This window comes from Heloderma suspectum, chromosome 14, assembly GCF_057233095.1.
Source record: "Heloderma suspectum isolate Gila_16-S chromosome 14, 16-S_ref, whole genome shotgun sequence".
Classification (NCBI taxonomy): domain Eukaryota; kingdom Metazoa; phylum Chordata; class Lepidosauria; order Squamata; family Helodermatidae; genus Heloderma; species Heloderma suspectum.
The window spans coordinates 19,396,987-19,422,077 of NC_139471.1; the positions used below are offsets into that span (position 1 = coordinate 19,396,987).

A 25,091-nucleotide genomic window follows, 5' to 3' on the forward strand; every position below is an offset into this window, starting at 1 on the left:
AGAAGAGATCCTGGCCTTCCTCCCCGTGACCACATTTCAAGTCCTTGAAGAGCGCTATCCTATCTCCCCCCAGTCTTCTCTTCTCAAGGCTAAACATGCCCAGTTCTTTCAGTCTCTCCTCACAGGGCTTTGTTTCCAATCCCCTGATCATCTTTGGTGCCATCCTCTGAACCCTCTCCAGTTTATCTGCATCATTCTTAAAGTGTGGGTCCCAGAACTGGACACAGTACTCATGGCGGCTTACAAAAAATAACAACCACATTGCCTTTGGGGGGTGGGTTGGCCTTGGGAACCAGCAACTCCACATGCAAAAACAATGCACAACAGCTTCACATGACAAGCCCTGATCCACACGTGTGTCCGGCTATGGACTAGATCCAGCTGGACACACCCAGATTAGGAAGGGGAGGGGCAATACATCCAGTTCACATTTTAATGAGAATGTACCTAGTTTTGCACTTTCGAAACAACAGGAGAACCAAATCAGTTATCCTTCAAAATTCTCACGTCTCCTAATTTGCAAAGAAGTTCTCCAATCAAAAAGCACATACAAAAATGCATATATTCATGAAAGTAACACCCCAAAAAGCATTATTTTAGGAAAATTCTTTGCAAAAAAAAAAATGCCTGTATTGGGAGAAATGCGCACGACAATACGTATGAATGTTTATGCAAACTTTTTTTTTTTTAATCTCAGCAAATGAGATGAGCTGAGCTTAATATTGGAAAACCAAGGAAAAAATGAAATTGACAGATTCGATCATCCTGAATCCAGATCCATTGGAAGGCAACTTCTGTCGATTTCAATACACATGAACATTCCACTGCTCATTATATAGCTGAGTAGGATTGCGCTCTCTCTGTCTCCAAGTGTTATACCAACTGGATGGCTCTGAGAAGGTCACAAGTTGGATGTAGTTGAGATACCCATCACCTGATTGGCAGCATCTGGTAATTAGAAGTAAACTGCCTCGGAACATGGATGATCCACTGACTAATAGCCATTTAGACATCTATCTCCAATTGGCACATTTGGGGTGGGGTGGGGTATCCTTTTCCTTTTCACGGGCAGTGGCCCTGATTAGAAATCCTATATACACCTGAACTGCTTAGTCAGCTGCAAAGGAGACTGACTCCCAAGCCAAAAGAAAGTGGTTTAGCCAGAGGTGTTGTGGTAAATTTTGAAGTCCATGCGCTCATCATGGCAGCACCGATTGCCCCAGGAGCAATCCAAAACCCCAAGGAGAGTCCCAAACTGCAGGCAGCTGCATTGATCCATATCAGCAAACCAGTTCGGATAGTTTTAATCTCCACCAAGAGCAGATCTGTTGTAAAGCTAATGGGTCTTGATTGCCCATTCACTTCCAAGCTAACCCCCAAATACTTGGCCTTACAACAAGGCTATCTCTCAGTCATTGAGGAAATCCATTCATCCTCGTCCCTGGCCCAAGCTACTGTGAGGATTGCAGCCGAACTCTGTGCCTGGGTTTGCATGACACAGAAAGCCACAATGTGTTATGAGACTTGTTGGTGTCAGCGTGGCTTACAGCGACATCCATACTTAGTGCAGATGATTCAGCACAGTTTGTTGAACACACACAAGCTGCCCTAAGAGCCCATGGCTTGTGGTTTGGTTGTTGAGGGTGGCTTGTTCTCAGGGTGGCTTGTCGTGATGTGCGAACGATGGCTTGTCCCAAGTGGCTACGGAGCCACCTGGCAAGAGCGGCAAAAAGCCCGACTGCTCCTTGTGATCTCACTAGTGGCAACTCCAGCCTCCCTCCTCCCCCGTCAGTGATGTCCACCTGTCCACCAATACAGAAACGACACTCGGGAATGTCCTGAACACCAATACAGAAACAACACTCAGGAATGTCCTGAATGCATTCACCACCTTAAAAAAAAACAATTTTCAATGCTTTGGAAGTAAGCAAATGTGTTCATAATATTTTTCCTTGTCCTTTGCAAGTGTGCAGATTCACCTCTCCGCTATGTACGAACTGCAGCATCCCCCTTGTCAATTTCCTTGTCAATTACCCACTCCACTTCGGGGCTTCCATTGACAGCAAATGCTGAAAGCTGCTAAGCGAGGCACCAAAGTGGAGAAGGTAATGTACAAGGAAATTGACAAGGGGGATGTCCTACTGCAGACTGTACATAGCAAACAGGCGAATCTGCACACTTGCGAGGGATGAGTAAAAAAAAATAATTTAAAAAATAATTTAAAAAATCTTCCAAAGCACTGAAAGAAAGAAAAAGCTGTGAATGGAAAAACTGTGCTGAAAAGCAGTCACGATAGGAGTGGGGCAGGACGCTGGAAAGTTTCCCAGCAGATGGTGTTGGAACCATATCACACCTGTCCTGATTGACTTGCATTGATTGTCAATTACTTTCTGAATGCAATTCAAGGTGTTGGTTTTAACCTTTAAAGCCCTAAACAGCTTAATACCTGGCTATCTAAGGGGTCGCCGGTCTTGCTGTGAACCTGCCCGAGTATTGAAATCTTCAGGAGAGGCCCTTGTGAGGATGCCATGACCCACAGAGCCCCATTGCGTACTTCTCATCCACTGGGCCACCCACCTCCAGACGCTTTTTTATCAGCACAGATCCTACAGATGATACACATGGTTTTGCCTAGGAGCTATTTGCCATGGATCATATGGGATCACCACCATTCTATGGAGCTGTTGAGGCTGGTGCTCTCAAAGTAACAGGAATTATTTCAAAGTGATTAAGGCTGCAATCCTATGGGGATAGTCGGCTGCCTCCAAACTCGGATGTATCCAACTATCCAATGCAGGGCAGGCGAAGCATGGAGGGGATCCTCTCCTTCGCTCTCCAGCTGTCCTGCATTTGTGGCTAGACAGCCGATTTTGGCTATCTAGTCGGGGCGCATCAGAGCAGGGGCGGGGGGAGGCCAGACAGCGCATAGGAAGCATCATAATGACACCTCCGTGGTCTCCTCCTCTCCCTGTTCCCAGGAACACCCCCTATTTGTCCCTCTCCACACTATGAGCATGGAGATAGGGATGAACATGGTTTCTGGGAAGCAAGCTCAGAGACCCGGCTCTGAGTTCAGTTCCCAAAAACCGAAAAATCCTATGGCCATCTAGATACTATCTAGCAGCCATAGGATTGCTCCCTTAGTAGGTATGTCACTGAAGTGAGGAACCCTCAAAACACACAGGTTTTACTCGTCTCACCCCACACACACACTGGTCATTGCTATGGCCAGGAATACAGAAGAAATTAGTTCAGTTCACATTTTAATCTGAGGTTACTGAATTTTGCACTTCCAAACTGATAAGCAAAACAAAACTGAGCTATCCTTTGAAATCTGCAATCTTGCAATGGTATTCTCCCACCTCCCAATTACCTGGGGAGGTGGTAGGCTCTCCCACACTGGAGGCCTTCAAGACGAGGCTGGACAGCCATTTGTCAGGGATGCTCTGACTTGGATTCCTGCACTGAGCAGGGGGTTGGACTCGATGGCCTTGTAGGCCCCTTCCAACCCTACTATTCTATGATATGATTCTATCTAAACAAAATACGTTCAAAAATGATGCTGATCATAATAAAATCTATCTGTGTTAAAAATGTGCATATTAAGGACACGTGCATGCAAAAGCACATATATTAGTGAAAATAACAGTAAAATGCACTATTTAGGGAAATTACTTGCAAGAAAATGTGTATCTTACGCACGATTGTCTACAAAAATACATGTAATAGTAGAAATGCACATAAAACATGAATTTTCACACTAACTTAAAAAAAATCCTCAACATTTAGGATGAACCGAATTTGAGACTGGAAAAATGAGAATCTGAGAGAAACTGGAATTCACATCTCTAGTCTGGCCTGTGGCTGTAGCTTAAATGGCGAGTTTGGGGGAAAGTAATTAAATGTGTTCAGTGTTCATTGAGCTTTGGATCCTACAATGAGTGTGCCAAGGGTTAAACGCTGCCTATGTGGGCTGTTGTTTCTCTCCAGTCCCTTTCTCAGTCTGACACTTTTGGACAGGGAATTTTCAATGGTGTGTTTTTTGGTTTGATTGTTGGGGAGTTGGGGCTTGGTGTTTCATTGTTCTTGTTTGACAAATACGCTGTACGAATCTAGCCCTAGCCCAAAGGAAGCTGCAAAGATTACCCTGGATTTCCCACTGTGCATGGAAGCATAAGAGAAACAATATCCTCATTGACATGTTGCCACGGTTGCCGCTGCCCAGGAACTGCTGCTTGCCCACTCAGTTTTGCATTTCTGATGCACTGGGAAAGACTGCAGCGGAGTAGGAGGCGGGGAGGAAAGCCTTGTCAAAAGGCTGTTTCCAAGACCGAATCATCATGTTCCTCTCACGTCCCTGCTGAGCTGAACTCCCCTGGAAAGGGTTCAAGCTCTGACTCACGTCCAGTGCGTCTATTTTAATCTTTTTTTCACATTCTTACATCATTCCAGGAGGCCCACACAATGTAGCAAACAAAGATCGCACTGCTCCATCTATTGAAGCTTTATAGCAATCAAGAGCCGGGGACTATAAACATCTGGCTTCAGATCCTTCCCTTCACTTGTGTATACATTGTTCCATTTATAGAGAGAGATGGGCGGCGGGGTGGGGTGGGGAGAGAGAGTGAGATGCTCAAGGGTATTTCAAAAGATCCGACGCAAGGATGAAACAGTGATGGATGCACACGGGAGGACCCGCCCTAGAAAGGAGTTGCATTGAGGCCAGTGATGTGTCTCGCTGAAGATGCAACACAGAGGCTACGAAAGATCTGCCTTGGAGCCTTTGCCCAATTGATGTTGTTCAGAATTGACTTGTTTATCTTCCTTTACTATGACAATTGTTTCACTCGCTGGGGGAATGGGAACCCTGAAGTTCTAAAAGGTAGCTAGCCACATTGGCACCAGGGAAAACAGTAACAGGCATATGTTACTGCCTCCCCCTGGGTCAGCTGTGTGGTCCATCTAGCTATGCTGACTGGCATCAGGTCTCCAAGAACTCAAGGAGAGAAGGCTCCATCTCATCATCTGCTCCCTGGTCCTTTTTTAGGTGGAGACGCCACAGACTGAGTCTGAATCTTCTGCATGGACATTGCGAGGCATATCACAGCCCGCATGCTGGGAGTTGTAGGCCAAAACATCTAGAGGTCCACAAATTGCCCAGCCTTGTCCTGTGTAGACATGGGTTGCCACAATAGCTGAATGGAACTTGAATAGATAATCCCTCTGATTATCAGGTGCCAGTGGGCAACAGTGCAAAATCTTCATGCAGCAATGGGCTTCCCAGAAGCATTTGGTTGGCCCCTGTGGGAATGACAGACTACATTGAGGGTAGGGACCCTTTTGTCCTGTTTCTTTGGGGTCTGCATGTCAGAGCCAGCAGTGGGTGGAGCCAGGACCAAAAGTGGGCAGAGTTTGCAAAGAGGGCCATGGTCCCTGTGGAACTAGGTTGAGACATGAGTGCTGGCCAATCACCCCTGTGCATATCCAGATTCTGTTCCCCATTCCTGGATTAGATGGAGCATTGGTCCAATCAAGCAGATGCCTTATGTTCTTATATGTATGCTTTAGCCTTAACGTTGACCTTTGTGCAGCTCATATGAATGTTTTCTTTTAATGTTGGTTAAGTACTGGGTTTGTACTTTACCAAACTCAGCACTTAACCAAAGAAGAAAAGGTTCCAGGGGTGGGGAACCTTTGTCTAACCTACAGATGTTGTTGGATTCTGACTCCCATAAGCCCAGCCAGCATGGCCAGTGGCTGTGGATGATGGGAGTTGACATCTAACGTCTGAAAGCTCACAGGTTCGCCTATCCTTGTATTCATTGTTATGAATACAGTCATTAGGCCTGGGTTTTTACTGGTTGGTTTTAGTGTTTATTTGTAATTCTGACCTATGTTCTTATCGTTAATTTACTGTTTGTCACTCTATTAAATATAATAAAATAAGAGAGCAATGCTATGGCCCCTAGGCAGCATGTGGGAGGCCATAGGAAAGTTTGAATTCCTGGATCCGAGGTCAGAGACAGTGCTTCAATCTTGGACCCAGGAGTCCGAGCTTCCCACCCCTCCCCCTCACAGCTAGCACAAAGAGAACGGTGCTGGCTGACTTTCCAAGGTCGCAAAGGCAACCTTGGGGAGGAGGGAAAGGGGGCGGTTCTGTGGGTGGGCGGGGAAGGGACTGGGGAGGCCAGCTTACGACGAATCCTCTGGCCTCCCCAGCCTCCTTCCCTCCCACTTCACCCAGCTAGATGGGCAAAAAAGCCCGTCTAGCAAATATGCAGAGCGGGAGGAGTGCAGAGGCAAAATCGACTCCACGCTCCTCCCACTCTGCATAGGGTGCCTGTCAGCCTCCAAATTCAAAGGCTGATGGGCATTCTGATAGGATCATGCCCTAAATGGATAAAATAAAAGCAAAATAAATCTAAATCCAGTGCTGTCTTCCCCCGCCCATAATTCAGGCAAGCTCTCCACTTTGTGACTGTTTCCACCCCCCTCCACATACCTGGCATGTTTATCTGCTTGAACATTTGTTTTGCATTTTATGTTATTATTTTCACTGGTGGCGGGGAGGAGTTGCACTTTAATAACTGCTCCGAGAAGGGAAGAGACAGCTTTCATGACTGACACCAATGCTGGCCAATCACTGCTGTGCAAATCTGGCTTCTGTTAGAAACTGGGGGAGGGACCAAGTTCCCTAAAAAGCTTGTTCCCAGGGAGAAAACAGCACGCATAATCCAAACTGTGTGACTGGGCTTCCACAGTGGGTTCACCACTGAAATGGTGTTCATCTATTTAAAGTATTTGTAACGGGTTACTTTAATTGTATGTTGCAACTCAACACTGTAATTGCGGGTGGTTTTATCAATGGAAATTTAAAAAAAGAAAGAAGAAAATCCTGACTAAAGCAAGATATATTTGCAAAAGAGAATCCCACCACTCCCTGGGGGCAGTGGGGGAGTTCACTTGTAAGACATAAAATACTATTATAAACCGTAAGAAGAGAAGAGATTTTTGAATGGAATATTGCAAAAGCCGAAACAACAGCTGGAAAACATTGACCGCACAGCCACAATGTATGTGAAATCGTGTCGACAACCCCAACCAGACCCCAGTATCTAACAACGGTTGCCTTGTTTAGCTTACTTTGGAGTTCGAGTTTTTATTCTATTTTTACTTTGATTTTAGTTTTTAGTTTTACAGTGCTGCATTTGAGATGCCTCTGATGTAGTCAGCGGTCACTAACTCTAGCAGATGTGGGCACTTTCCTGCCTCTTTCTCCTCCGCTCCCCCATCCCTGAGCCAGTCCTTTTTATTCCATACAATACTGAGCACGTGGGAAATGGCAGTTACACTCGCATGCCATTTATTGGGAGAGACAGGGCCGGCCTAAGACATTCGGCTGCCTGAGGAGAAGGACAAGATGGCGCCCACTCCCATCCCCTGTACAAAGCCCAACTGGACTGGTAGGTGAATCTTCCTTCAACGCTGGCAATTGGGACCACACCCTCTGCAACGCCTGGAGGCAGCAGGCTAGCTTAGGGCGCTCAGCACCGGAGGTGTGCCTCACGGCTCTCTCCTCCGACACCTCGTCTGCCACCTGAGGCAAGCGCCTCACTCTGGGGAGGGAGGCCACAAGCAAGCTGCGTGGGAATCCAACGAAGCGCAAATGTGCGCCCCATGGGAAGAGTGAGGCGGTGGCAAGGAGGAAGAGGGAAATGGAGAGAGAAGAAGGATGCAATTGGACATGCGGCTGTTTGTAACAGTACACAATCCCCGAGGTCGGGAACCCATTAAAAGGTGCGCTAAGTCAGCCTTCCCCAAGCTGGGTGCCTCTTGATGTGCTGGACTACAACTCCCATAATCCCCTGGCCAGGATTTATAACCCAACAGGTCAGGAGGGCCCCAGGTTGGGGAAGGTGGCACCAAGTGGAAAGGAAGACAGAACCAGTTGCAAGCAAGGGCTGAGGGGCACAACCAATGGGTTGTGCACCCTTTTTTCCCCAGTACAGCGAAGTCACAACTTGGGAACTGTGCAGAATTTCAAGCAGGATTCCAACTGGATCAACATGATTCATTTCAGGATGAGAAGCCAGCATTGTCCCACCCGAGTCCTACGAGACACCACGCTGCTGGGAAAGTGGGACAACTCCAAGCTGAAGCCTAAGCCCCTGCACCCCGCTCCCCAAAAAAGGTTTGTTTTGGACAACTGTCTCTCACTTGAGTGTTCCAATGATTGGGGAGGAGGAAGGGATCACACACCAGAGCTCAACATTTACCCTTTCACTTCTGCATAGGCCCCAGGCCTGTAGTTTTGGAGGGGCTTAGAGATCCATAGATCTCTATGATCTATGATCACAGAAGAGATCATAGAAGAGATCATAGAGATCATAGAAGAGCCTCGTGTGGCACAGAGTGGTAGACGGCTGTATACCAACCAAAGCTCTCCCCACGACTTGAGTTCGATCCCAGCGGAAGCTGGGTCCCAGGTAGCCGGCTCAGGTTGACTCAGCCTTCCATCCTTCCAAGGTCAGTAAAATGAGTACCCAGCTTGCTGGGGGGAAAGGTAGTCACGAGTGGGGAAGGCAATGGCAAACCACCCCGCTACAGTCTGCCACAAAAACGCTAGAGCAAGCGGCGTCCCTCTAGGGGTCAGTAATGACCCGGTGCTTGAACAGGAGGAACCTTTCCTTTAGGGGCCACGGTGGCTTAATGGTTAAGACGCTGAACTGCAGACCGGAAGGTCGGCAGGACAGCAGTTCGAGACCCGAGTGCCATGTGACGGAGTGAGCTCCCGTCTTCAGTCCCAGCTTCTGCCCACCTAGCAGTTCGAAAGCAAGAAATTGCAAGTAGATAAATAGGTACCGCCTAGGCGGGAAAGGTAGCAGCGTTCCGTGCACCTCGGTGTTCGGTCATGCTGGCCACATGACCACGGAAGCGTCTTCGGACAGCGCTGGCTCTTCGGCTTAGAAATGGAGATGAGCACCGCACCCTAGAGTCGGACACGACTGGTTGGGGACACCTTTACCTTTACTTTAGAGATCCATAATGCTCTCTGACTTTGAGCCATTACAACTTCCCATGGGATTTTTCCTGCAGGTAACAGGATCACGTCTCATCCTCTGTGACCTCACAGAAAGGATGTAGACAACCTAGTGCCCTCCAGATTTTTGGACTACAGCTCCCATATGCCCCAGCCAGCATGGGCAATGGTCAGGGATGATGGGAATTGTAGTCCAAGACATATGGAGGGTGCCAGGGTGCCTGCCTGTTCCTGCTGGACTGTACTGGTAGCTGGAAGGAGCAGCCTTGCAAACCCACATCTTACCTATACTCAGAGTTGTTGCTTTTTTTTGAAAAAAAATGTAACTTACTTCTGCCTAAGCAGAATGCAGGCAGGGATGGTGGGGATCACTGCCTGAGATCCCCACGTATAATCTCCATGTTTCTGTTTTCTGCCACTGCTGTAAAGGTCAGGCCTGAACTGGCTTCTGAAGTAGAAACCAATCTGGGATAGGCAACAATGAGACAGACACAAGAAAACGGCAGTAACAGGTTCCAGAGCATCATCTGACTAGAAATATGATGGAGAATTAAGCACTGAGTAACAACTGAATGGGAGACTGTTTAGGGACATTTTGCAACTCAAGCTCCACGATGGAAGAAAGACAGCACATCAATGTGCCGAATAAGTATACTGGCATTGTGTGTCCAAGGGCATGCATTCCCATGTCCACACTCTCAGCTCAAGCCCTAACGGTAGCTTTACGCAACCTGGCACCCTACAGATGGCTTGGACCAACTCCCATCATCCCTGTGGTGAGAGTTCTCATCCCACACATCCAGAGGGTTGGGGAAGGGCTGTTCTAGAAAGAAAATCACATGTGTATCTGCACTGTACAGGAAGCATTTCTTTTAAAAAGACAACCTTCACGTCAGGGCCTTCTCTGCTGTGGCACCCCGGTTGTGGAATGCCCTCCCCCTGGAGGCCCAATTGAAGCAGACGTTGGTTTCGTTTTGGCACCAGGCTAAAACATGACTTCTACCAAAGCCTTTGAGGGCTGCTTGAATTCCCTAAAGTTGCACACTGTTTTAACTGTTTCGTTGTTTAATTATGTAATATGCTTTTAGCTGTTCAAGGGCACAATCCTACAGGGATAGTCAGCTGCCTCCGAACTCACAGGCAGTTGACTATCAATGCAGGATGGGAAGAGCACGGAGGGGATCCTCTCCTGCACGCTCTGGCCACCCTGCATTTGCAGCCAACTTTGGTTGTCTAGCTGGGGACATCAGAACAGGGGCGCAGAGGCCGGACAGCACATAGGAAACGTCATAACAATGCTTCCTCGGTCTCTTCCCTTCCCTGCCCTGGGAACGCCCCCTTTTCACCCACTCCACGCTGTGCTTACGAGCGCGGAGATGGGGACGATCCACGCTGCCTACGAGGCAGCAGGGGAGGGGGAGGGGAGTGTGGTTTCTGAGAACCGAGCTTGGAGTCCCGGCTCTGAGCTCAGTTCCCAGAAACCAAAAAATCCTATGGCCGTCTAGACACTGTCTAGCGGCCATAGGTTTGCTCCCTAAATTATTTATTGTTTTATGCTCTTTAAATTGATTTTATCTTTGTGCCACCCTGAGATCGAAATGATACAGGGCAGGATACAAATGTTTCAAATAAATAAATACATAAATCACCCCAAAAGACAAAAGGGGGACAAATCAGGAATACAGCTTTGCCCACAGCAGGCACCAGAATGTTGAGCCTTCCGGGTAAACGGTTTGAGAGCCCAGGCGTGGCTTTTATACATCAATCTAACACCTGACCGTTTTGTCCACCTTTTGATGCTGTATCAGACACCCCACGCACACATGCACACAAAGCCAGTTAGGATTCACGCCGCCAGCTAATCCCCCTCCCCCCCCCACTCCCGGGCCCCATTTTTACTTTGAACAAAGTCTGCATAATAGACGGAGGAAAAACTTTACCGGCCTACCCATCTTGCCCCTCTTCCCAGGAACTCCGGGGACTCCCTGGAAAACAAACAGAAAGAGGGAGGGGGGAAGAGTATTAAAGTCTGTCTCACAGAAGCTGGAAGGAGCGGGAAAAAACACATCAAAACCTTACACAGCTGATAGAAATCCTTACATGGCTTGGGACCACAGTGCCTGACAGAGCACCTCTCCTGGCGTGAACTGACCCATACACTACGCTCTGCATCTAAGGCCCTCCTCTGGGATCCTCCTCCGAGGGAGGCTCGGAGGGCGGCAACAAGGGGGAGGGCCTTCTCAGTCGTGGCCCCTCATTTATGGAATAATCTCCCTGACAAGGCCCGCTGGGCACCAACATTGTCATATTTTCGGTGCCAGGGTAAAACTGCCCTCTGCTCTCAGGCATTTGGCAGCATATAAGGAATCTCTTTGTTTGTCTCCGGCTGATTGTTTTGAATTGTTCTAGATATATGTTGGTGTTGTGTGCGCTATTTGTTCTACGTGCTTACGTGAATGGTTTAATGCTTTCTATAATGTGTTTTAATGTGTTTTTAATTTTTGTGAGCCGCCCAGAGAGTTTCGGCTATGGGGCGGTACAGAAATAGAAGAAATGAATGAATGAATGAATGAATGAAAACAAAATGGGGAATTTTAAAAACAAAACCACACCTATAAGCAGAACGGTTATGAGCCAAAATGTCAACGGTTTACTGTCAGCAGCGAGAGCAAAGGAAAGTGGGAAATTGGTTCAGTGTAGCCCTCTAACCCTAACTGTTCCTGCCTTGGCTCAAGAACAAACACTCCAGCAAAAGTCCCCAACCAGGCCAGGAAGCAGAGAATGAGCTTAGCGGGAGGAATAATCAAGCTACTGGTCTGGAACCAAATGAAGTCCGCAGCCAAGATGCTCACTGGAGAACCTTCTGTTTATGTTTCTTATTTGGTTACACAAGCATTAAATCAGTGCTCCAAAAGCCTTAGCAAATTCCTCCCATACACACACGAAGAAGATTTATCTCCTTGCCGAGGTCTATGACTTGCCGACAGCACAGTGTGGCACAGGCTTCATTTAACAATACCAACGTGGTGTCCGGGATAGGGTTGGCTGGGCTAGGAAAGGGGAGACTCGGGTTCAAATCCCTACTGGGGCATAAAGCTTACCTGGAGATCTCAGGCTGGCCGCAGATCTCAGGGGTAGGAGACGTGGTGCCTCCAGGTGTTTGGGACTACAGCTCCCATCATCCCAGACCACTATTGGCCATGCTGATGGGGACTTATGGACGCTGTAGTCCAAAACATCTGGAGGGCACCAGGTTGCCCGGCCCTGTCTCAGTCTAACCTGCCTCAAAGGGTTGTCGTGAGAATAAAATGGGGGGTATGGGCCATGCAGGATGCTCCGACAGGGATTTTGGTCACTCACTGATGCCAGGGACTACTCTTTTTTTTTTTTTTACCCAGAAGCCCCTGTCAGAGAGATGCTACATCATCACATAGCATCAATTTATGGGGGTCGAGGTTGCTGGCCAGGGGCCACTGGGAAGTAGGCTCCGTGCTTGGGGACTTTCACCCCCCCTCCCATTCTGCCACCTGCAAATGGGGAGGCGAAAATAGGGGGGATTTCAGCCCAGCTTTAGTTTTAATACCTTTCAGAGCCCTGTATGATTTCCCACACACCCTTCCTGTTCACACAGGAAGTACTTGCACAAACTTAGATGTGGCAAATCTTGCTGGTTGCTTTTAGCCTGTCCCAAATATGGTTCCTTCATATTTTCCTGATGGAGAAAGGCTTGCTTTCTGTCTGGAATCTGGCTTTTGCAGCCTGTGAGTATCTCTGACAGATTTTTTTTTAAGTGCTAGACAAGTAAATCCTCATCCGGTCGTGGCATGCCCTCCCCTTGGAGGCCCAATTGGCACAGTCATTGGTTTCATTTCGGTGCCAAGTTAAAACATGGCTTTTTATCAAAGCCTCTGAGGGATAAATGCATTCCCTAAAGTATTTTTTTTTAATTGGTATTAGCTTGCTTAATGGTTTAATATGTTTTTGGCTGTTTAAATTGTTTATTTTTTATACTGTCTGAATTGGTTTTATCTGTATGCAGCCCTGAGATCTTAATGATATAGGGAGGGATATGAATGTTTTAAATAAACAAACAAAAATAAATAAATCCTCCTGCCACACCTTAAATTTCTCTCACTTTCTTTCTCAATTAGTCAGGAAGGGAAAGGTTGTGTAGCAAGGGAAGGAGAGAGAACAGGAAAGGGCGCTGAGAAAACTAAGGCAAAACCAGTGTGGTGTGGTGGCGAGAGTGTTTGGCTGGGAGTAAGGAGACCCGGGTTCTAGTCCCCACTCGGCCATGGAAGCTCACTGGGTGACCTTGGGCGAGTCACAAACTCTCAGCCCAGCCTACCTCACAGGGTTGTTGTTGTGAGGATAAAATGGAGAGGCGGAGGAGGATTATGTATGCCGCCTTGGGTTCCTTGGAGCAAAAAAGGTGGGATATAAATGCAACAAATAAATAAATAATAAATAAAACGAAGAACAAACGTGAAAGGAAGTTGGTGAGGCTGTTCTAGAGAAAACAGGCACAAACTTTTCATCCCTTCCCTACTCTCTTGGCACCTAAAAAGACCAAGGATTGAATACTAAGGATACTAAGGAAAGGAGAGTGTTCGATACTGGGGAGCAGTGGTTACAGCACGGGTACAGAACACGTGGCCCTCCAGATGTTCTTGGATTTCAGCTCCCATCATCTGTCACCATTGCCCATGCTGTCTGGGGCTGATGGGATTTGCAGTCAAACAACATCTGAAGGGGCAAATATTCCCCAAGCCTTGGTTAGAGTGTTGGACTTCATCCACGGAGAACTGGATTCCAATCTTCATGTCTTTCTTTCTTTCTTTCTTTCCAATATTTATGTACTGCCCTTCCCCAAAAGTTGGTTTCAGGGCAGTTATTGAGTTTAAAAATATAATACAAAAACAAAAAACAATAAAGCAAATAAAAACAACTGGCATATTTTTTTAAAAAACAAAAAAATCTAACGGAGAAGCCAATCTGTTTAAAATGACTTTTAAAGCCTGGGAGAATAAAACAGGTTTGGCCCAGCACATAAAAAAAGAAACAGAAAAGTTGGCACCAGGCCACCCTCTCTGGGCACTCCATCTTACTGTTCCTTGCATTGTTACTGTAGATGAAATGGGTTTTAATAGTGTATTTAAATGTGATTTTTAATATTTATATGTAAACCACTTAGAGATGCTATTATATTAAATGGTATTTAAGTGTTATAAAGAAATAACATGAAATAAATAAGGCATTCCACATACAGGGGGCCACCACCAAAAAGGCCCTCTTTTTGGCTAACTCTGATTCACCTATAACTGAGATGGAACAGACAGAAGGGTATCAGCTGATGGTCTCAGAGTGCAGGCAGGATGATAGGGGTGAAAGTGCTCTTCCAGGGACCTGGGTCTCAACCTATTCAGGGCTTTAGAAGTAGACACTAGCTTCACTTTGGATTGGGCTCAGAAGGGGGCAGAGAGCGAATGGCGCTCTTTTAACCCTGGCAAGATGTGAACCGAATGGTTTGTGCCAGTCCACTTCCTGGCGACTGCTTTCCATGCTAGCTGAAGCTTCCAAACCACCTTCAAAGCAGCCTCACATATAACGTTTTACAGGAAGCCTATTGCAGGGCTGAGAAACACATTGACCCTATGCCCCAATGTCCCCCCACCCCCAAATATTCGGGGGGACAGGAATAGGTGGCTTGCCACCAAAATTCAGCAGCAAACCACTACAGATGTTTACTAAGGACAATTTTGGCTTGTTTCCAAGCCCAGAGGTGGGGGTGTTGTCACCGCCACAATGGCAAGAACTTGGCCAATGGGAGGGGACGGGGGGGATTGGCCCCTGGACCACCTGAAGTTGCGAGCTCCTATCCTATCAGGTGTTGACCAAGCTAACTGTGGCCAGACTATCCAGGAGAGGTCATAGCCAAAGCTGGGAAAAGGCTATTCCAAACCACCAAGGATATTTTGAGCCTCTAGCGACAATGCTGGACGCAGAAGAACCCGCAAGCTGCAAACCTGCTCCTTTAGGAGGACAGCGACCCCATCCAGAAGTGGTTGAATGCCCTTTCTCCCTGAACCCAAGAACTGTCTACCCACAGCGCCTCGGTCTGGTCGGTACTGAGCTTAGCCACAAAACTTACTGGGCCAGTCATCATCTGTCAGGCTGGCCCATCTCACAGGGCTGTTGCAAAGGAGGAGGAATCCACACATCCTACCCTGATCTCCTTGGAGCAACCATATATAAGCACTCATGTCAGGAGCTACCAGGGTCACAGCGGAAAAGCCACGGCTCTGTGCACGGCTGCCTCCCGGGTGAACCACCGTGGGGTGGCCTGGAGTTTCTCCCTAGGCAGTAAAGGGTTCCCAAAGTGACTCCACTCACCCAGACTGGCCACTGGCCGCCTTCAACAGGAAGGGCTATAAAGACTTCCTGTTTAGGCTGGGCAATGCCACACTCACACGCTCCCTGCGATCAGAAGAAAAGGAGACAGGACGGTTTGCTCATCTTCGTTGGCTTTATGGCTGAGAAAACAGAACACCGGGTCATGGGTGGGGAACCTCGGGCTTGGGGGCCAAAGCCAGCCCTCCGGAATTACCCAGAAGGCCACGCCTCTTTCATTGGCCCCACCCACTGTCTCCAACCACCACGCGTTTGGTAGCTTCCCAGCGCTTGTGCAGTTTCCCCCCGATTCTGCACGGTTGAAATGCCTCTCCGAACGCTGAGTTACTGGCAGAAACAGCTTGAGGCTCAAATGTGCTGGTGTTTTGGCCACGGCCCTTTTGCCTTGGGCCCTGCCCACCGCTGCAATACGGATCCCAAGAACTTCTCTGAAAGTTAATTTGGCCCTTGGGCTTCATCTTCGCGGAATGGCAACAGCTCTCCAGGATTTTAGAGAAGGATGTTTCCAAGCCCTACCTGCAGCCCCTGAGAGCTTCCCTGCACTTGAATTTAAAAAAAAAAAATACAATATTTATATACTGCTCCATATCTAGAACAGATTTTGGAGCAGTAAGCACAAGAGATAAAACAGTACAAGGATAAAAAGATTAAAACTCCGGATTAAAACCATGCTATTTTTAAAAACAGAATACCAAAAAAAAATAAAAAATTGGCTGGTCAATTAAGGAACACCTTCTGGAACAGTGCTGTTCTCAGGAGGCACCGGAAACAGCACATGTTGGTGCCTGCCTGACCTCCAGGGGCAAGGAGTTCCAAAGAAATGGGGCCATCACTCTGAAGGCTCTTCTCTTGGTGGACTCCAATCGGGCCACAGGTCCACATGGAACCACCAGGAGCATGCCCTCCTATGACCTCAGTGACGGGGCAGGTTGGTAAGGGAGAAGGCGCTCTCTCAGGTATCCTGGTCCCAAGTTGGCCCCTGGACTGAAAGAGGTTCCCTGCCCCTGTACTAGGGGTAGGCAAGAGCACAAGGTAGCAGTAACGTTTGCCAAAGACAGGAAAGACCAAGAAGCCACAAAGGCAGGCAAGGAGGAAGATGGAGCAAACCAGAGTGAAAGGGGGCGAACAGGACGCTTTCATCCTGCCAAAAATACTCACTCGTTCTCCGTCGGCTCCTGGCAGCCCGAACAATCCCGGCAAGCCAATGTATCCCTGTGGGGGGGAAAGAAAACAAAGGGCCTTTTGTCTCCTCTGAAGGGGTGGGGCAGGGGGTCCCGTCCCTCGGGACCAAGCGGAGCGTCCTCCAGCGCTGGGTCGGGGCGGCCGTGACGAAATAAACCTTGAGGCAAGTGTATATGCCCATGGACTGCATGGTGCTGGCTTCCACGATGTAGTCCAAGGGCACATACCCTCACGCCAGGGATCGCAAGGACTCCGGGAAGGCAGGCGCCGGACAGCTGGGGGGCCTGACCTCGGCCGGTTCGGGGTGCACCTGGGAGGAAATGGAGCTTGGGTCCAGGTTAGCAAAAAAGGAAATGTTACAGGTGGGTAGCACCTGCATCACAACCTCGCCAGAGAAGAAATATATCTAAGGACCTTAAGGAGCCCAGGAAGTCTCTGCTGCAGCAACGTTCCCCAAAATGATGCCCTCCAGATGTGTTTGACTACGACTTTGTGGATTTGCCATTTTGTTGGATTGTGGGAGTTGCAGTCAAACACATCTGGGGGGCACCAGGTTGGGGAAGGCTGAGCTATGGATGGATAAAGGCTTTTTAACTCTGCAGGAAAGACACATACCCCTGAACCCAGTGTCTGGTGCCTTCAAGACGTTTCAGGCTACAGCTCCCATCAATTACCTGAACTCTGGGGATCCACAGGCCCATTAATCCTACACCTTATCCTCTTTCTCCATCCCCACCCCAGTTGTAGGCTGACCCCTGCCTGCCTGCATACACACACGCACCCCACTTCTTCTCCTTCCAAACCTGACTGCCCTGCCGGCTTATGGAGTCTCACTCCACCCTCTTCTAGACCTGCCAACCAGCCCACACACACCTTGCACCTGACTTCTGCCTCCTCCCTTATTCACATCCGCCTGCACCGCTCCGGGTCTCCATCCTCGAGGGGAAAGGCCTGCTCACTTCTTCCGAGTGCAAAGCTCAACATGAGCTGGGATGCTGCTCCAGAAGATGTGGTCACGGAGAGCAAGACTACTGTAATGAGCTCTGTTTGGGCTGCCCTTGAAGATGCTTCGGAAACTTCAGCAAGTGCAGGACTGAGCTGCCCTCTTGCTGACAATCACAGTTCAACATCCTTGCATGAACACCTCTTTCGAGACATCTACGCCCAGTTCTGGGCCCAATTTAAAGTCTCGGTTTTGATTTTTAAAGCCCAACATGCCCTGAGTGCCAATGATCTGAGGGAATCTCCTCCCGTACGCGTCTCTTTCTCCAGGTCCTGCTTGAGATTCCATTTTGCAGGGGGCGGGGCTAGCCCAGCCTCCATGAGGAGCAAGGCCTTCTCAGCAGCAGCCCCTATTTTCGGAGAATGTACAGCTTCCTCCTTGCAATCTTTTTGAAGGACAGTTGAAATAACCTTCTATTTTCCAGAATGCCTTTGATCACTGATTTGCTATTTTATGCTCTACTGAGCTTGGGGGTTTGGTTGCTCAGTGGGTAGAGCCCCCCCTTGGCAAGCAGAAGGTCCCGGGTTCAATCCCCAGCATCTCTAGACAGGGCTGAGATTTCAAAGTCCCCCTGCCTGAAACCCAGGAGAGATGCTGCCAGTCCGTGTTGACAACACTGGGCTAGATGGACCAAGGGATCTGACTCAGTCTAAGGCAGCTTCCTATGCTGGGTGTGGAGTGGGTTTTTATTTTGTTTAATAGTGCCATTTTTTTTCAAGTGTACCCCACTTTATATGAAATTTATATGAATAATGATAGAACCAATTTTGTACGATATAAATCAATGAGTCCTGCAACAAAATGTTGCAGCATTTCCTTCTTCTTTGGAGGGAATGGCGGTTCCAGCAGGGCATTCAACTTACCCCTATCCCCCATTCTGTGTTATTTTTCTTTGAAACCAACTATCACTCTACATGCCATGGCTCCTGGCTCAGACCCTATTGCGTTGCCCCCTTAGGATTTATATTTTCAAAGATATTCCCAGTTGTGGAATGCCCTCCCCTTGGAGGCCCGATTGGCGCAGACATTGGTTTCATTTCTGCGCCAAGTTAAAACGTGGCTTTTTCTCAAAGTCTTTGGGGGCTAAATGCATTCCCCAAAGTAGCACACTGTTTTATTATTTTAGATCTTAAATTGGTATTAGCTTGCTTAACGGTTTAATATGTTTTTAGCTGTTTAAATTATTTACTGTTTTATACTGTCTAAATTGATGTTGTCCATACGCCAGCCTGAGATCCTAATGATATAGGGCGGGATATAAATGTTTTAAATAAATACATAAAAAATACATAAATAAATAATACTTCTATGAACCTCGGCGTTCCCCCCAAGCATGCCAATTCCACCCTCTCATTTCACCGTGGCCCTGTTGGCACTCAGCATCTGCATTTGCTATTCGAAGGAATGATAAATAAATGCCAAGAATGCCTCTGAGCATGTTTGGGTCCACTTTCCATCACCATTGAGTAACCACTGGTTGCCTGTTCCCCTCTAGGGCTACGGCGAAAGGTATCCAGGTGGGATCCTGTTACACTGCCTCTCGTTTTAGAAACTAACCGTCGCACCAACCATTTTTCCTCACTCCTAACGCGTGGAATGCCTTTGTTTTCTCCATCAGATTCACAGAGTACAGTTGAGGGGACAGGCTCGTCTTACAGCACCATCCGTCATTACAGGATATTAAACAGCTGATCAGCTCCTTCTCCTCCCCTGCCCCAACTCCCTCCCTCGTTCAAGAATGAAAACTGTCGATGGGGTCAACTTTTGTTTATCGCTTGCAATTTTTCTGCTGATGGGAGGCAGCTGGTAGCATTTACTGCTTGCAAGGAGAGGAGCGCATGACAAGAGAGGGAGGTGTATTTATTGGCTCGGAGCGTCACAATGATTTATAATTACAGTCGGGAGAGTAGGAGGTGGCTAGCTGGAGCCCTACTTCTTTCAACCCCCCGCAAAAGGAGGGGGGGAAGCAGAAGCGGCCGCCATGCCCTGAGTCTCGAGAAACCTCAGCACTCGGCTAGACGGCCAAACCCGAGGAGGGATGCAAACACTGCAAGTGGCCCAGACGTTCTCGTCTGCATGTGGCTTCAAGATGTTGGTTCGTCATTAGAAATGGGAGATGCAAGAATCACTCCCCAGAGCTCACTGCTGTAAAAGCCGGGGACTGTCCTAAGAAGAGCCCTGTAGGCGCAGACCAAAGGTCCATCCAGGTTGGCATCCTGTACCCAACGGTGGGAAGCCCAAAAGCAGGGTGGGAAGACAACCACATTCCTCCTACCTCTGTGTAGTTTGCCCCCTAACAACCATATTCTGAGGTCCACTGCCCCTGAATAACGGAGAGTCTCCCTGCTATGCTACTTTTCTCCTTGCGGGGAGAAATATTCTGAAGCTTCATCTCCCTGCTGCAGTCGGAAGCAGCACAGTCCGTTCTACCACCTCAGCATTCTAGCTTCTCCTTCTGCTGCGTGTGAAGCCCAGGCCTTAGGCGGTGCCCTATCACTGCATCTTGTGCCAGGGAGATCCATAAGCGGGGCCAGCCCTACCATTAGGCAGAGTGAGGCAGCTGCCTCAGGCGGCAGACGCTGGGAGGTGGCCGCAAAGAGCTGTGCGTCAAGCAGCCTGCCCTGTGCCCGCTAAGAGAGTCGCTGCATTCAGGTGTGGGAGAGAATTGCTAGTGTTGAAGAAAGATTCAACTACCAGTCCAGTCAACTTTTATACATGGAATGAGAAGGGGCGCCATCTTGTTCTTCGCCTCAGGCAGCAAAATATCTCGGGCCAGCCCTGTCCACAAGTCAGCGGTGTATTACATAAACAGCCATTGCCTCGCAGAGCAAAAACCGCCAGAAAGCACAACTGTTATCTAAGCAGGAATGGTGCCGCTTAGACGCAGGGGCAGTGGGCACAACGTTTGCGATTTTGAGAGGACGCCACAGGGGCTCCCAGAAAATGGCTCCTTGGGGTGGGGTAGGGGAGCTTGCCCATTCCAAAAATCGCTGCCATGCTGGGCACAGCCAGCCACAAAACGCTGACTTCCCAGAAGGCAACGGGAGAGACTCAAAGAAAAGTCACATGCCCAAGAACCCAGCTCCAAGGGAGAGGTGGAGCCTGAGTGCCAAAACATAAAACCTCTCCTTGGAACCCAAATAAAGATGGTGCTTCCCTCTGCGGCATGCCAGACTCCCTGTTTAAAAAAAAATGTTTAAGAAATAAAATTAAAATGGGGGGGCAGAGAGATGCTGCCTGTGGGCACACTCACTGGTGTCCCCGAGCACCATCTGGAGACCTCAGCACTAGATTGCCCTTACAGGTTAAGGGTTTTTTTAGGGGGGCAGGGCTGTCAGATACACTGATTCAGCACACCCAGCACCCACAAGCCATTTTCTGGACCACAGGCGGTTCAGAAACTTCAGCTGGCCCAAAATAGGGCAGTGAGATCGTTAACGGGGACTGGCCAACGAGATCACATTATGCCAGTACTTTTCCAGCTGCACTGGCTGCCAGTCCGTTTCCGGGCCCCATTCAAAGCGATGGCATTAACATTCAAAGCCATTAATGGCTTGGGGCCAGGTTATCTGAAGGATCGCCTCCTCCCATATATTCCTGCCTGGACCCTAAGATCATCCTCAGTAGTCCTTCTCCAGGAGCCCCTGCCAAAGGGAGTGAGGCGGGTAGCTACCAGGAAGGAGGCCTTTTCTGCTGTGGCACCCCAGCTGTGGAATGAGCTCCCCAGAGAGGTTCGCCTGGCATCTACGTTGTACTCCTTCCAGCACCAGGTGAAGACCTTTTTATTCTCCCAGTATTTTAGCATTTTAGCTGCCTAGTCTTTTAGCTTTGGTTTTTTACATCTGTATTTTAAATCTATGCATTGCTGCTAGGTTTTATTCTGGCTGTACGTTATATTGCAGTTTAAAGCTTCCATATTTTATATCGTTTTATGCTGCGCTTTGTGGTTTTAATTTTTGTGAACCGCCCAGAGAGCTTCAGTTATTGGGTGGTGTAGAAGTGAAAGAAATAAACAAACAAGCCATTGTGGGAGGCTGTGATAGGGCCCTGTTATTCAGGGGATGGGATTCGATTGCTGTTCAATCTGTGTTGGCTGTCGGTCCGTTTCCGAGCCCATTTCAATGCACTGGTCATATCTTTTAAAGCCCTGAGCCATTTGGGCCTGGGTACTTAGAAAGACCACCAGACCCTGACACATCCTGCTCACCTACTGAGGTCTGCCAAGGGGGCCCTGTTTCACCTCCCCCCTCCCATCTAGGGTACAGTTGGTGCTTACGGGTCTTCTTGATTGTCTCACCCAGACTTTGGAACCCCCTACCCTACGGATGTCTGTCGTTTGAAAATCCGGCCCGTTGGGGGCCCAATGGATTCCCACTGACCGCCTGGCTCTGCTCACATTTGCGAGCTAAGCCGCGGGGTTTTTCCCAAAATCTGGGGACATTTTTTGGCGGGAGGTCCCCCATAAATAGGAATTTGTGCAAATTTCGGACGCAATTCGCTGAATTTGCACAACCGGAAAATATGCAAGCTGGCCTGACTCAACGCAAACCAAGTCAGGCCAGCTCATGGGAAAGTGAGACAAAGTCCGGAGGGCCGAGCTGATGAAAGCTCATCAAAAGCCACCCCCCAGGCGAATTCCTCCAACATCAGTACCCTACCCCTGGAGGCCTGGCTAGTCCCTTGCTTTTGGGTTTTCTCCCTTCTCATTTTTACCCCCTACGGAGCAAAGGTTTGTTAGTCTGGCTTTTTATGGTATTCCGTTTGGCTCTGCCACTGTTCTCGTTCAGCGCATGTTTTTTGTTTCTTGCTTTTAAAATGATTCTTTGATAATTTATTATACATTGCTGGGGTGGGGGGTGGGGAGACTTTAACTAAAAAAAAGGTGGTTTAGAAGCCGCAAAAACAAACAAGCAAATACTTAAATAAATATTCAAAATGAGCATTTGATACCAGGAATTGCCCAGAGATTGTTATGCAAGCCCCCTAACCAATTATGCCCCCTCTTCCTTGTAGGTTTTTATACCTAGTGCTTTCCGTCTATCTCTATTATGCAGGGGAGAGCAACCTGGTGCTCACCGGTTCTCACTACAACTCCTATCAACCCCCGCCAGCAAGGCCAATGGTCAAGGATTGTGGGAGCTGTAGTCCAAAACATATGGAGGGCCCCAAGCTGACTGGGTAACCAGCAGGGAGAGAAGCAGTTCTCTGTCGGACACCAATTTGCGATGTTACTCCAGCCTCCTTCAATGTGCTCCCAAAATGACCGGATTTCAGGGTCTGCTCGGGGTGTGGGTGGCGATCTCCAGATCTAGACCTGGATTCCAGGGTGTGTTCTCCAGCCTGGGGGCTCCAGAGGTCAGCCACAGCAGCTATGATTCGGAGGAGGGCTTGGCCCAAAGTTTTCAAAACAGAATTTTCGGCCCAAATTTGGAGGATGGGGGCATGACAACAACAACAACAACAACAAAGACAATGAAACCGCCTCTTCTATTCCACATGTCGGAGGGGGGCACTTTGACAGCAGGGGTTGCAAGACTCATCAGTGCTCTTTGGCTCCTATGTCCTGCCACCGGCCGCCAACATTTTGAAGTCCCTGTACTGCATGCTCACCCAGCCACTTTGAATATGTATATATCTATTTATTTGCTTGTTTGTTTTTGTGGCTTCTAAAATGCCTTTTTTTAATCAAAGCCCTCCCCCCCCCCCGTTTCCAGGCAATGTACAAGAAATTATCAAAGAATCGTTTTAAAAGGCAAGAAACAAAAAACATCTGTGGAATGTGAACAGCGGCAGCGCCAAAGGAAACACCATAGCAAGCCAGACCAAAAAACCCTGTGCTCCATGGGGAGTAGAAGCGATAAGGGAGAAAACCAAAAAGCAAAGGGGTTGGCCAGGCCTCCCAGAGCAGGGAGTTCCAAAGTCTGGGTGAGACAACCAAGAAGACGCTCTGCTGTGTAAGCACCAACTGTACTCTGGGTGGGACGGGGAGGTATAGTGGGACCGCCTTGGCAGACCTCAGTGGGGGAACAGGACAGTTCGGGAGCTGCTCCTCTCCCATTTCTGCCGCCGCTGAATGGGACGGTGAAAACGGGGAGGGGGTAATTCACAACGGTGCTGGCTGGAGCCTGACATGCAGCCTGCAACAATTCTTGCTCTGGAAGCGGAGAGGATGTGAGCTCCGGCCTTTTTACAGCCTGACTAAAGTTTTCATACTGCCCGCCGGCTGCAGGAGCCACGCACGCCCCGGTTCCCTTCTGTGCTCTGAGGCCTTGGCCACAGACAGCCCCAGGTCAGCTCCCAGCCTGATCCCACAAGGCTCCTGGTTCAAATCACCAAAACCCTGACACTGATTTAGCGGATCCTGAAATACCAGGAGTGTACAATACTCGGGCTGGGAAAGGACGTCCGTTTTTCACGATTTATTTCATGAACACCCTTCGTTTTGGTCGTTGAAGAGACTTAGAATTACAGAATCCTAGAACAGTAGGGTTGGAAGGGGCCTACAAGACCATCGAGTCCAACCCCCTGCTCAGTGCAGGAATCCAAGTCAGAGCATCCCTGGCAGGTGGCTGTCCAGCCTCGTCTTGAAGGCCTCCAGTGTGGGAGAGCCCCCCACCTCCCCAGGTAATATGTTCCATTGTCGCCTTGCTCTAACAGTCAGGAAGTTTCTCCTGATGTTCAGCCGGAATCTGGCTTCCTGTAACCTGAGCCCATTATTCCGTGTCCTGCTCTCTGGGATGATCAAGAAGAGATCCTGGCCTTCCTCTCTGTGACAACCTTTCAAACTTACTTCACTCCATCCAATAATCCATTAAAAAATCACATTTATTTCCTTACATTCGTTGTGGGTTTTACTTTTTTTCTGATTACTTTGACTTGACAGCAGTGGCAAAGCTCACTTCGGTAGCCCCTCCTGACAGCCGCCATTTTGTTTTCCCAGAATGCCCCAGACACTGCTTCATTAGTGGGCAGCTGGGAAAAATGGTGACACCACCGCCACCCCAGCACACACACACAGAGGGGACTGCCATTTGGTGTGGGGGGCGGGGTAGGCGTGAGGGGAGATGCCATTTCCCATATTCCATAATGCTGTCAAACGATGCAACGCCCGGGGCATTCTAGGAAAACAAAATGGTGGCTCGTGAAATCGGTGCTGCTATGGCCTCCTCCAGATAAAAGTAAGACGCAAACACATACACACACTTCCGAATGGGTACGAATCTGAGTAAAGAGAAAACAATGTTGCAGTTAGGTCATTTTAGAGCCTGGATTTACAGGGCCTGTTCTTTAGATGATAACGTGCATTATGACTTCGCTTCCTTCAAAACATGGTAAACCAGACCTGCTGCCTTGGCCGGGGTGGGTGGCTCTGTTCATTCTGCTAAGTGATACCCAGGGCTACCACCCCAAAGTCCTACCCGGACGGCACCACTGAATGAAAAAAATCTCAATTTG

The 25,091-nt window shown here is 48.6% G+C and overlaps 1 protein-coding gene across 1 annotated transcript in view; it reads right to left on the bottom strand.

Moving 5' to 3' along the window:
- The window catches only part of LOC146335737 (uncharacterized), a 352,825-nt gene that overhangs the window by 247,459 nt on the left and 80,275 nt on the right, over positions 1 to 25,091 (bottom strand). Inside the window, exons 10-11 of the mRNA XM_084820776.1 lie at positions 16,610 to 16,663; positions 10,981 to 11,025 (exon numbers count right to left, since the gene is read on the bottom strand). Coding sequence (XP_084676902.1) covers positions 10,981 to 11,025; positions 16,610 to 16,663 — 99 coding nt within the window. The remainder of the gene's footprint in view (positions 1 to 10,980; positions 11,026 to 16,609; positions 16,664 to 25,091) is intronic.